Source organism: Crotalus tigris, unplaced genomic scaffold (assembly GCF_016545835.1).
Source record: "Crotalus tigris isolate CLP2741 ecotype Arizona unplaced genomic scaffold, ASM1654583v1 scf7180000017568.12009008, whole genome shotgun sequence".
Classification (NCBI taxonomy): domain Eukaryota; kingdom Metazoa; phylum Chordata; class Lepidosauria; order Squamata; family Viperidae; genus Crotalus; species Crotalus tigris.
Window position 1 is genome coordinate 2,678,020 of NW_024096478.1, and position 13,281 is coordinate 2,691,300.

Here is a 13,281-nt window from a genome sequence, read left to right on the forward strand (position 1 = left end):
CAATATTTTATACCAAAGAATGCAGCAATATGTGTTAGTACAGATTCGGTGATATCTTACAATAATGTCTTGTGTTGTTCATATTACAGTGATGAATTTATTGGTAAACTGACTATTGATAAATGTAAAATATATATTTTTTCTTTTCCTTAGGTGGCATTTTTAGTTCGCATTTTTCATTTGTTAGGTTTCCTCTTTTTTAAGATTAAAGATTGTTTTGTTATAAAAAATAATAATTTTGTTTCTTGGCATGGGTAGAAGTGCAACAAACAGTTTAAGCCAAGGCGATAGTGCGGAAAAAACCTCATATACAGTTTTTGAAAGTTAAATAACCCGCACTATATTTACCTTCAACAAAGCTGCAGAAAAAGCGATTCTTGCTATCTCCGAATCACCTCCCCAAAAGCTCTATTGTTTTACACCATAAAGAGCAGCGGCTTAAAGCAATATACTGAATCCGTCCGACACAAACACGCGCTTAAATCAAAAATTCCCTCTCAATTCTGCCACCGCCTCTTCTGTAAAAGTGATTCTGCTATTGCTGATTGGATCCCGCAGCTCAAACGTCTCTTCCCACGTGCCTATTAAATTGGAAGATGATTTGGTATTATGCTGATATAGCAGCTGCCCTTTACAAATGTGTAAAACTCGCCTTTTATCAGAAGCTTAACATTTCTGGGACACAATAGTTACTTAAGTCGCTTTTTCCCCCTTTCTCCGAATGCATAACGGAAATCCATGGCAAAATCCAAGGTTATCCAGCTATTAAGTCGCTGGGTTGGTCAAGAGCTTATTAATGAGATATATTTTTAAATAATTAAATAAAAGTCCACTAGAAACAGCTGAAATTACAATTTAAACACCTAAACACGTGCAGAAATCTAAGGACCATTTTTTTTAAAAAAAACTAGACGTCCATACGAAGACTGACAAAGACGGATGCCTTCTTTAGATTTTTCTCAGTCCACGAATTTTCCCTTAAAACGCCGCAAATTGGCAGCAGTCACTTAGAATTTGTAGAGTGAATCTGATAGCTGCCTTGAAATTGGAATTAGCAATACGGTAGCACATGTAAGAGTAAATCATAATTGATTCACATAAAGCAAGACCTCAAAAGGTACTAAATTGGGCTACAATATAATCTCGGACATACGGTAGGCGTACGAGTGAGTTTACAACACATTTCAACACATTTCTTCATTTTCTATCTCTGCGATTTCGGTATAACACTACATTTTCTTTCAAGGCTCGTTCCGGGTTACAGGTCACATGACACAACCCGACCGGTCCAGAAGAGGGCGCCCACTACGGCGCTACCTGACGGTCTAGGAACAAAAATGGCCAGTCATCGCGCGCTTTCCGCCTCTCATTCAAAATCGGCGGCGACCACCTCCAATCAGAGATAAGCTGAGCCCTTTCGTTCTATGATTGACGTTTCCAGCAGCCACTAGCGTACAGATGGGCCTGGCAGCCATGGGCGTGGGCAAAGCCAGAATCGGCTGGTGATGGCGGAACGAGGCGGCGGCGGAGGTGGTAACAGTGGCCCTGGTCCTAGCGGTGGTGGCGGGGGCGAAGGAGATGCAGGTGTAGCGGAACGGTACAACAATGAAATCAGGTAAGGAGGAATCTTCCACTTGAATCACTTCGCTCAGAATACCTGGAGGAGACAGCGGTCGCCGGCAGCACGAGGCCTTTGCGAGCGCGCGCTTGCGCGCGCCTGCGCACATAAAACGCCAAAACCTCGAGCGTTCTTCGGCTCCACTCCTCAGTGGTTCAACCCCCCCTCCTTCGGCGCGAGGCGGAAGCGGCGGTTCACCTACTCTCTTCCCCCCCGCCACATCCCTCCCGCCCCTCTTCAGTCTTCGTTTCAGGTCCGGTGAGATTTCCCCCGCTTTGCTCTCCCGGGCGGGACCCTCGTTTTTCCGTCGCGAAAGTATGTGTCGTTGGGGGGGTGGGCTTTTCTGTCTCTTAACGGCTGTCCGCGCCTGGTGTCTTAGGGGAAGAGAAACGCTGCGGGGACGGCGAGCGTTTTCTCTCCTCAGGGCTGGATTCCCGTGGTGGTGGGCTTTTGTGGAGGCTTTTGTGAAGGCTTTTGTGGGAGGGGGGTGGTTGCATCTGGGCGCGGGGAACCTTACTCAGCAAGCGTGTGTGTGTGTGTGTGTGAGAGAGAGAGAGAGATCTCGCCCTCTCTGGGTTGATTCCCGAAGCCTGGCACGTGCTCCCCGGGCGTCAGAAAGGTTGATGGGCTCAGCCCAGAAGTCTGAGGGAGGACTGTACGCAAACTTTCCCTAAGTCTTGGCGCCTCAGACTGGATCCGGGGTCATTCAGCAGGAGGCAGCGAGACGTTGGTATGGATACACGAAGAGTATACATATGGCGAGGCGATCAGGGTTTGTCGGTCGAACATGTTCCTACGAACCTCCGTCTGAGGATGTTTCCCAACCCGTCAAATAGCTAAAGCCCATTTTTCTCATTTATAAAATGCGATCTAGGTTACTGGTGTTTGTGGATGCTTACCTTCTGCTTCGTGTTGTGGAGCGCATGCTGGAAAGCTGCAGCTTCTCAACATGTGACTGCGGAGCAAAATAGTGTCTGTGATCCAGTATAGGGTACTCCGATAAGGTAACTAACGGGATTTCCATTAGAAAATATTACTCAACATCCCTTTATTAGAATGAGTGTACTATTTCCGTTAGAAAATATTAAATTATGCATACATTAAATGGTCTTCAGAAGACTTTAAGGGTATGCTATGAAACTAACCATGGAAGATGTTTGAATCCAGTTACTGTTGGATTGTAATTAAAACCCTTTGCATTTTCAAGGTGAAATTGAGGGTGCTCAACATATAGGACTACAATCATAGGGTAGTGTATGCAGCAAAAAAGAGTTTACCAGGGTACTCTTATGATAAGGGACTTGTCCTTCTTCCAAAAAATTGCCCATAATTATATTAAAAGGATAGTTAAATCTTAATTCCTATGATGTCTTTCCTACAATGCAGATGATTCTGGTTTTTTTCTAGTGAGTATCGCATTAGACAATTCAACAAATCATGTGATTTATAACAGCCATTTTGGCCACTATTCTAGATACTTTTGTTACTGACAAGTGAACAGTTACCATTTTACATAGTGTCCATGGAGATTTAATCATGATGGAGAGCACTGAAAAAAGTACATCATGATGGAAAAATGAAAAAGAGTGAAAAGAACAAATATAGCTGGAATTGTCCCTTTTATGGTTACTTTAGCCTTACCAGTCTGTGTCTGGTGGCTAGAAGTCAATTTATATCAAAATAACCCAATGTTTTGAATCTGGATAACAAGGTAACCTTGGTTAAGATATTACCCAACAGCAAATCTTAGTAAAAAGTTTGCCCAAGTTTTTAGTTTAAAAAATTATTCTCAGAATAATCAGGTATAAAATCTTACATGACTGCAGCCTTAGGTTTTATGATAATAGACTGCAATTACCCAGGTTTGTATATAGTATTTTGGATTAGTAAACGACAGTGTTCTTACAGGTAGTCCTTAACTTACTGTTTGGAGCAGAATTTCCATTGTAGTTTCTTGTAGTTGTGAGTCAAGTTGGATCCAATTTTATGATAATTTTTACAGGGTCATTAAGCAAATCCCCACAGTTAAACGAATCCAGGATTGTTGTTTTTTGCCAGAAATTAGCAAAAAAAAAAGTACAAATTGCAACCACATAATTACAAGACACTGCAAAAAGTTGTAAATGCAAGCCGATTGCCTCATGCCTGGATCATGATCACATGACCATGGGGTAGTGAGACAGTCATGCATGCAAGTCATAAAAGTGAGTAATTCACTTTTCCAAGGATATAATAACTTAGAACAGTTGTTACATGAACAATTGTAAGACAAGAACTAACTGTACTAAACATTACAAACTAGGAAAAAAAAAACTAGGCTATGCAGGGAAGCCAGCAGTGGTTATGTCCAGTGAACAGTAGAGATTTTGGTGGAGAAAGGTAATGGAGGAAAGGTTGTATTTTGTGAAAGCATTATGTAAGCCTGAAGAGGTTTTTCTAAATGCCTATTATGAACTAAACTGAAAATATGTGTATACATAGGAAAGAATAAAAGACACATCTTCCATTGAATCTCTTATGTTGTCTCTGCTTTGATTGATTTAGAGGAAGTTGCAGAAGACACTTGCTTCACTGGTAATCTCCAGTTAGTAATCATGAGAGAATTTATTTTTGCATTCTGTATCTGCATGACAAAGGGGAAAAATATAGCTCTTTATACAAGTTTTGGTTCAGGAGTTAAACTTATCTTTTCAAAGAGTTCATGTCACTTAATGTTTACCTTTTATGATTGTAGATGCATTTACTCTTGGAAGAGCTAACCCAATCAGATTTCAGGGTGATTACATTTACTGGAAATACATTGTATTTATCTATAAGCAAATAATTAAAAATACTTCATAAGGAGATCTAATGAGACATGTGGATGACAGATGAAAGGGTTAGGTCAGCATTGCTGATATTTTAAAAATGCCACAAACTGAATGTTGCGCTGTTTTCTATTTTTATTTACTTTTTCTAGCTATAATTTATGGGCTTGAAGTTTAAATGGGTAGAGGCTATCACACTGGCTTCACCAATGTTAAAAGCATAAAATGGTTACACATGTTCATCTTTCATGTCTTGTCAAATTATGAATTTACTATTAACAGTACCATTCTTAAGCATCTGAATTTGGGCAGATTCCCAAATTAGAAGACATTAAATATTATGTATCTTTGTTATTCACCACCTTATAACCTTTGTTTATTTTTTCAATTTTGAATCATGCCAACATTGGTATAGCACTGACATTAAATGGTGGGCAAAATTGTTTTCCTGAGAGCATCCGAATAACACTTGATAGTTTCAAAGGTGAACATTTTTTTCTATATATATTTACTAAAGTATCTTTGTAGAGGGCTAGGTCGGTTTAATATACTGTACTCAAATTCTGCTCTACTAAAAAGTGAAAATAATATAGATATTCTCATACAGCTATGTTTTGCACACCCATTCATGTTATGATACTGTTGGGTGTATTGGTATTATGAGAATTGATTAGGAAATCATATATCTGTAAGAAGGGTGTGAGATTGTTATCTCATGTCTGAGATACTTTTCTATTGGGAAGGAAACTTGCATAGTGTCTTTTCATTCTAAGTAATTCCTGCCTAGCTACTGGTTCATAGTAATTTAAATGGTGAAAACAAAGCCTCCCTATAATTTTGGACTCAGTTTTATTCATGAGAATTTCTCTGACTATATTTTGTTGCATGTATAACAGCAGTGCTTTTTGATGATGAACAAAATCTTGTTCTTTTGGTTTTGCTCACAGAATGGCTCAACAGCAAGCATTAAGATTTCGTGGTCCAGCTCCTCCACCAAACACTGTTATGAGAGGCCCACCACCTCTTATGCGTCCTCCACCACCTTTTGGTATGATGAGAGGGCCACCTCCACCACCTCGGCCTCCTTTTGGGCGTCCTCCATTTGATCCTAATATGCCTCCAATGCCACCACCTGGAGGAATTCCTCCTCCTATGGGACCTCCACATTTACAGGTAAAAGGTTTTATTGATTGATTCTTTGTAAAATTCGATCTGCTGAAAAGTCATTGTAATACATTTACAATGAAAAGTTTTTCTGAATTGCATACTTGGTTCTTACTGAGTTCTAATTTTGTCCTGCTATTTGTACCTTTTTTCATTAAACTTTGAAGATACGTTAAAAGATTTCAAGTTGTTTTCTGTTAAGATAGGAAACATAAGATGTTGTCTGTCCCCAGCTAGCTACCTGACAAAGCAAATTAACATGGCAATGATAGTCTTTCCAGTGTACTGAACCAATTTTATTTGATTTTTTTAAAATGTCCAATCAGTAGCAGTAAATAATGCTGAGAAAAACATTTGAAATAAAATAGAAGACTTCCGATGCTTATTTGCTTCAGATGCTTATCAGATATTTTTCTGAAAGAAAATGCCTAAATGAGTAAACTACAAACATTTCTGACCTCACTCAGAAATGATCCCTTGGAGTGCAACCTATACTTTTACAAACCCTTTATTAGACTATTTCAATGAATTCTAGGGTTAACTAGGACTTTAAATCTAGATGATTTAGTTGGTACATAATGTAACATCTAGGTTGCTAAACTATATATAAACTATATGTGTGTGTAAATTACAAAAAAAAAAATAACACTGCCATATATCAAAAAGTCTCAGAAATCACCAACAGACTAGTATAACTACATGGAATCAGCATAGCACACAAGCCAACTAAAGCCCTTCAAAACATCCTAAAGTAAACTAAAAGTCCCAGCAGCCCCAGAAGGGGGGAAAAAAAAATCAGGAGTCATCTACAACATACAGTGTAATGACTGCAACAGCCACTATGTAGGACAAACAGGCTGAAGACCAGCAGAATGCATCCATGAACACCAATCAGCAATCATAAGACAGATGAAAACTGATTTCACAACAAATGGAGAGATTTAACTATAGTTTCAACTGGGAAACTGATCATTCTAGATCAAGCCAATTCTTAAAATGCTAGGGAATTTCTAGAAGCCTGTATCTTCAATAAATTAGCCATCAATAGACAACATAAATATAAACAATATCTACATGCTATGCAATTGAGACAATCAACAAGCCAAAAAGTGGGGGGGAGACCAAAACACCTCCCCACCAGCAATCAAATGAGCATAGTTTACCTCCAAGATTAACATCAGACTAACAATCAAATAAACAATACCCCAGTCAAGGAGCTGCCAAACAAGTCAAACAGCCCAACCAAAGAAGCTCTAAGACCATCTCCACCAACATTGACAAGGCAAGCCACTAGAATATATTGAGAGCAAACTCGACTCTTTACTAGCACTGATGATGTTACCTAGTTGGGGTAATGAAACATCTGCAAGAAAACAACCAAGCTCAGAGAGCACCAAGGGACCACTCAAATAAATGACATTTTGAAATATTGGTTGTCGTTAATTCTGTTCAAGATTTTGTTTGGCTTTTTAATTTGAAATTTCCCCAGTTATTAAGATCCTCAAGACAAGCTTGCTTGTTTAGGTTTCTCCCTACAACAAAAACATTGGCACATAAAAAAAGCATATCTGACTACTAACTTCTGAAATGTCCTCTGTTTAGAACTAGAATTGGGCTCCACTCTGTAAATGTTTTGAATAAGTCTGAACTTGACTTCAAATGTGTCTAGTTATGTATTGTAGTTTAGTATTTCAAATTATGTCTTTTTTTTCATTCAATCATTTAGCTCTCTGCCTACTTTAGTTTGTTTTCTTTGTCTCTGGTAGAGGCATCTAACATGATTTGTTTTCAACTGTTCTTTCCTATTTTCATTATTCCACTTTCAAATTCCTCCAACAGTTCTAGGTTTTTACTTTTTTCCCCAGCCTTGTCTTCTTTGAGTTTTCTAGTTCTATTGGTCTCTCTAGTACAGGGGTTCCCAACCGGGGGTGCGAGACAATATTCCAAGGGGTGCAAAAACTTGGATTTTCAAAATTATAGTGTATATGCATAATTCGTTGCCATTATTTCGAGCTTTTGTAAGGGGTGCAAGAATATATCAGAAGTGTTCTAGGGGTGCGGGGTATAGAAAAGATTGGGAGCCTCTGCTCTAGTATCTTTATGGTGTATCTCTCTTAAAGGTGCCTTCTTTTAGCTATAATGAGCCCTGAAGTTTTTCTCATATTCTTCATTATTGGCTTTTATTTCTCATTTTTCCACACTAGAATTTTAATCCAGAGTCCTTTAAAAGCTCTCAGCTAGTGGAATTTGTTGCCTGATGAAGTGGCATGTTGTCCATCACTGTAGGGATTCAGCTACCTAGCCAAACCATTTTAGCAGATCTACTAAGCTTTTTCTAATCCCTCAGATTATTGTTTAACTGCCAGTTTTCACCTTGCCTTTTTATTTAATTTATATATCATGTAATCCTTGACCTACAACCATAGTGGAGCCTACCCATTACAATTGCATATTGTGAGAGTCTTTAAGTAAGATTGTTTTGCTTAACAACCTCACTCTTTGCTGTCCCTGATATTGTAAAGCGGAATGGGGTGCCTAAGATATAAGGGAGGCCTAGAGAAGGCCAAGGACCACCTGCTCTGGACTTTTAGAGCTTCCCCCAAGACACCCCATGCTCTGCTTCCTGCCCCTTGGAATCCCCACAGCCCTTGGGCTGCTTCGCCCCCAACACTAGTTCCCTACTGGTCTTGCCCCTGCACCAGGTCCCTGCAGGGTTTGGGCCTTCTCCCCATGACTCATCGTGCACTTATCTTTTGAAGATCTCTGGAGGTCTGGAATTCATGTTAGGAGGGTGCTTCATCTCTCAGCATGCTGGAGTTGTGCATCCACATGCTGGAAGCGGTTGTCATTTCAATATGGCCACAATTCCTTGTAACAGTGATGAAATTGCAGCTGCTTCCAGGATGCAGCTGCACAGCACAGCAATGAAACAGTCCTCTGGAGCTTTTCACAGCGCTGCACAGACCATGTTAAGGACCCAGAAAGGATCGTTTTGTTGCTGGGCCATATGGACACAACTCTGGGCCATATGGACGCAACAGTTCCATGCAGTTGCTTCGAAAATGACAGCTGCTTTTAGGATTGCACCACATGATCCAGCAATCAAGTAGCTTGCTATGCTTCCCTAACCCAAGCTCTAGAGATCTTTAAAAGATAAATGAGGAGGAGATTGTTGGATCTGGGAAGAAGTTGGAGTGAGAAGAGTGCCCAATGACTTCAAATGGTGGTTAAGCAACTGGTTGTAAATCTAACTAACTGTGCTAACTAAGTCATCATTCAAGAGTGTGCATTTAAGTAAAGAGTGTGCTTTTAAGGCCTGTCACCTGAGCCTTTCTTTAATTTTTGATTCATTTTTATTGGCTCATCAGCTGTTTGGTTTTAATGAAATGTTCTTTTCCATACCTGCTAGAGGTATAGGAGGCCAATTTTCCAGGCAGACCAGTCCTTCACTACTCTCACAATAGCAGAATTGTTCCCTCTGATCTTTTACAGTGTTTATTATTGTATGATATCAGTGAGCTTAATCAGTGCCAGAGAAATTACAGTGTAATTTTTTGGTAATTAACATGTGCACAGAGTATCTGGATTATTTGAAAATAATTTCTAGAAAAGTTTAAAGATTATATCAAGATCTTGCAGTTATGGGATTTCTTTCATGAAGAGGCTTGCCACACATCCACATTGATTTGATGTGATGAAGATCTTACACGTTTCCCAAACTATTTTAGTTCTGTGTCTTAGAATGTTAAGTTGGTGCAATTAACTTTTTCTTGATGTTAATGCTCTTCTAATTTTATTCATTTGTGTAATTTATCTACCACTTCAGTCTTGACAGTCTCTCAGTAGTTGACAAATATATTCAAATGTGAATAAAGTAAATTTACATTTTAATAAAGTACTTGTACTTCTCAAGGACTTTAACCTGTCTCCTGGGGATTTTGAGTCCAAGGTGGCTCAGGAGTTCATGGCCATTATGTCAATTATGGACTTGTACCAAGTAATTGAGGGCCTGATGCATAGCAGGGATTGCATGCTAGATTTGTTTTTATTTTGTAACGTGATCTAACGTTGGAGAGCATTGCCACCAACCTGTTGCTATGAACAGATCACTCTCTAATTGCCCTCTGGTTTGCTGGCGTCACCCCCTCCCCAGGGAGGTGTTCAACCTGCCTCAGGCTACTAAAGGATCCTGTTCAGTTCCAATGGGACCTTGGGATTTTCTCTGAGAATCTGGTAGGCAGCTTACCTAATGACTAGGTGGGTGGTGAGGTAGATATGAGACTTTGGACTGGATTGCTCCTATGCGGCTTCTTTCTGTGTACAGATCCAGAGGTGCACCTTACTTTTCTTTGTTTCTCAGGGAAATAAAGCACCAGAATAAATGTTTAGAGCACTCTTGTAGAAGACAAAGTATGAATCTGTCTAAACACAGATAACAGCCCACATTTGGGCTTACAGTACTTTGTAATGATAAGGGCTGCAAAATGCTGATACTTCTTCACTGTTTTTGCATCTGACAGTAACCACCTTGCAATCATGGTTAGGAGAACCTATTGCCTTCTGGGAAGCAATGGGTCCTAGGAATATCTGTAGGACCACATTCATGCTATTTGACCAGTTGTTCAGAGTTAGAAAATATAGTAGTAAGATTATGCTTTATCCAGCATTCAATTCCAATGGATTGAATAAATTTCACACATTGAATTGTTATTACTTTGCGTTTGTTACTAATGTAATTATATAACATAGATGTTTTAGTTATATAATAATCTTTGTGCTTGTTTTGGGAACTGCACTGGGCAAGTTCTGTTTTCCTGTAATAGGAAAAGCATTTTTCTGTTCTGTGCTACTTTTTCCCTCTTCCATGATCACCTTGTTTCTTTTACATGAACTACATGTTTAACACTTCTGTAGAAAATAACATTTCTTTTTATGAAGGTGCTGAATTAGTGTTTGATGTATTACTATTATTTCTATTTATAGAGACCACCTTTTATGCCTCCTCCTATGCCACCCCCTCCTGGTATGATGTTTCCTCCAGGGATGCCACCAGTGTCTGCTCCTGGAACACCAACTATGCCACCTAATGAAGAGATATGGGTAGAAAACAAAACTCCAGATGGAAAGGTCAGTGTTATATCTGTTAACAATTACAATAGTAATTATAATGTCAGCAAATGAAATGGAAAACAGTTTTTTCGCATAGCCTAAACAATTCTAATCAATACATACTGTTGGAGTATTTTATATTCTGAACGTTTGAGAACAGTCATAACTGAAAACTCTTTGTTGCTCAAAAATGTTGATTGGCACGGGTAATCAATTTTATTAAAATTGGCCAATTAGCACATTTAAATATTTTAAATCACATTTTAAATTCTCGAAAGAGAAGGTAAAAACAGATTTTTTATTTTATTTTTATTATTAAATTTATTTGCCACCCATCTTACCACAGGCCTACTCTTGGCGGCTTACAACAGTAGAACATAAAATTTTATATATATAGAAATGTATACACACACATACATACAGGTAAATATTATGCAAATATAACAATAGTAAAACAACACAAAAACAAATAATGAAAATACAGTAATATAATTTAAAAGGTGAGCAGGGAGGGAAAGACAGATCTGCTATTAAATAACATCTTCCAGTGTGGTATTCCCCCATTGGATCACCAGACCAACCAGCAGAGCCTGGTCTTCAAGCTCTTATGGAAGGACAAGAGGATGGAGACAGACTTCATCCTGGGGGATATAATTTTAGCTTAAAACTAAATTAAATATTAAAGTGGCTAGATAGTATAGGATGAATGGAAAATTATGTGGAATAATAAAGATGTAATTTTCTTCTAGGTTTATTATTATAATGCACGGACACGTGAGTCGGCATGGACTAAACCTGATGGAGTGAAAGTTATTCAACAGTCTGAATTAACCCCAATTTTAGCTGCTCAAGCTCAAGCGCAGGCCCAGGCTGTAGGTGCCTCAACACCTACCACTAGTAGTCCTGCATCAGCAGTATCTCCATCTACATCTTCAAGTAGCTTGTCTTCTACTACATCTACCACTACAACAGCAACTTCGGTTTCACAAACAGTTTCCAGTGAGTAAAATTTGCAAAATGAAACAAAAGAGAGGGTTGAGGAAGCTTATGAACTTTGGAAATACTTTATTATGTAGTTTGTTGTATCAATATAATTTTGTAGGTCTTTGTGACCCCCATGTATATGCCTTTGGTACATATTATCATATTGTTAATCAGTACTTAAGTGGAGCATTGTTTAGCAATGATGATTTGTGTTGTAAACAGTCTAGCCTTTTTTTATACAAATTTTATTTATAATACAGTTAAAAACAAACAAACATTGGATTTAACATGACATTCCAGTATATACATTCTTATCAGATCAGATCATTCTTATCAGACTTTTTACAATCAATTCTTCATCTCTACATATACATCTAAGTTTTATATACAATACTTGTTCTAAAATAACATATACCGTACTTTCCGGCGTATAAGACGACTTTTGAGAGCGTTGAAATTGGCGCTGAACTCGGGAGTCATCTTATACGCTGGAAATCACGGTAGTTTCCGGCGTATAAGACGACTTTCTAGGCATGAGACTCGGCGCCGAACTCAGGAGTCGTCTTATACGCCGGGTCGCCCTATACGCCGGAATATACGGTATTTCTATCTTAGCATTCATCTTTAATCCTGACTGTCCTCTTCAAATTCCTCCAGCAGTAAAATTTATCCCAGGTTTCATAATAAATTGATCCACATTTATCTTTTAATATCATTATGAGTCTGTCCATTTCCGCACATGCTAGTATTTTATGTATTAACTCTTCCTCTGTGGGAATTTCCTTGTTCTTCCATTTTTGCGCTAAAGCAAGCCTAGCTGCAGTCAGGATGTGTAGCAGCAGGTAGATTGTTCCCTTGTCGTATTTTTCTGTTGTTATTCCCAACAAGAAGAGTATCTGTATCTGTATTGATGATTTGTGTTGTAAACAGTCTAGCCTTTTTGAAGAGTACCTTTATAAATGAGTCAGGTTATTTAAGTTGTGCACCTGTCCTGTGTGCATATTGTTGCATCTCCATAGTGTCTATGGTCATTTGTATTATATTCAAAATAATTTCATTGTTTTAACAGGAAAAAACCCTCTTTAAAAAAGGAAGGTGCAAATTTCTTCAAGATTTTTCTCAACTTTGTTTACTTTTGTGATACAGATACTAAAATCTGAGATAATAGAAGTAAAAAATTCTTCACATGCATTTGCTGGCTTAAACATGTAATTGATCAAATTCTGCCTCAAAGCAGAATTCTAGAACAATTCTAGCTAATGTCATTAGTAGAGAAATGTATGACAGTAATCTCTAGGCTGGCACTGTGCTTTAAATCTTATCTTTAGAAACTACTGCAATATGTGAATGTAGCACTGATTTGCAATACCTTGTAAACACTGGGCATGCTCCTAGGAAAAGCTCAATTTGTACTTCTGTATGTTTTGAGGCACATTTTGAAACACCATACCTTCCAATTTCTTAACTGAATTGCTAATGCAATGTGCTCTTTTGCTCAAGAGAGGAACAACCCTGCATGCTTACTTGCTTCAAAGGTCTTCATATTTCACAGAAATATTTGAGTTCTATTGGCATTTCTTACTAATGGATCAGCTGGTG

General features: G+C 38.5%; 1 protein-coding gene across 7 annotated transcripts in view; it reads left to right on the plus strand.

Moving 5' to 3' along the window:
• The first annotated feature begins 1,458 nt into the window (after positions 1–1,458).
• TCERG1 (transcription elongation regulator 1) overlaps positions 1,459–13,281 on the plus strand; it is a 48,764-nt gene continuing 36,941 nt past the window's right edge. For 3 of the 7 annotated variants that reach the window (XM_039351686.1, XM_039351710.1, XM_039351730.1), the window contains exons 1-4: positions 1,459–1,615; positions 5,373–5,598; positions 10,573–10,716; positions 11,448–11,697. In XM_039351686.1, coding sequence (XP_039207620.1) covers positions 1,506–1,615; positions 5,373–5,598; positions 10,573–10,716; positions 11,448–11,697 — 730 coding nt within the window. In that variant the 5' untranslated portion in view covers positions 1,459–1,505. Of the gene's footprint in view, positions 1,616–1,745; positions 1,934–5,372; positions 5,599–10,572; positions 10,717–11,447; positions 11,698–13,281 lie in introns of those variants that run through there. The other 4 variants (XM_039351678.1, XM_039351721.1, XM_039351701.1 and 1 more) reach the window with 3 other exon arrangements.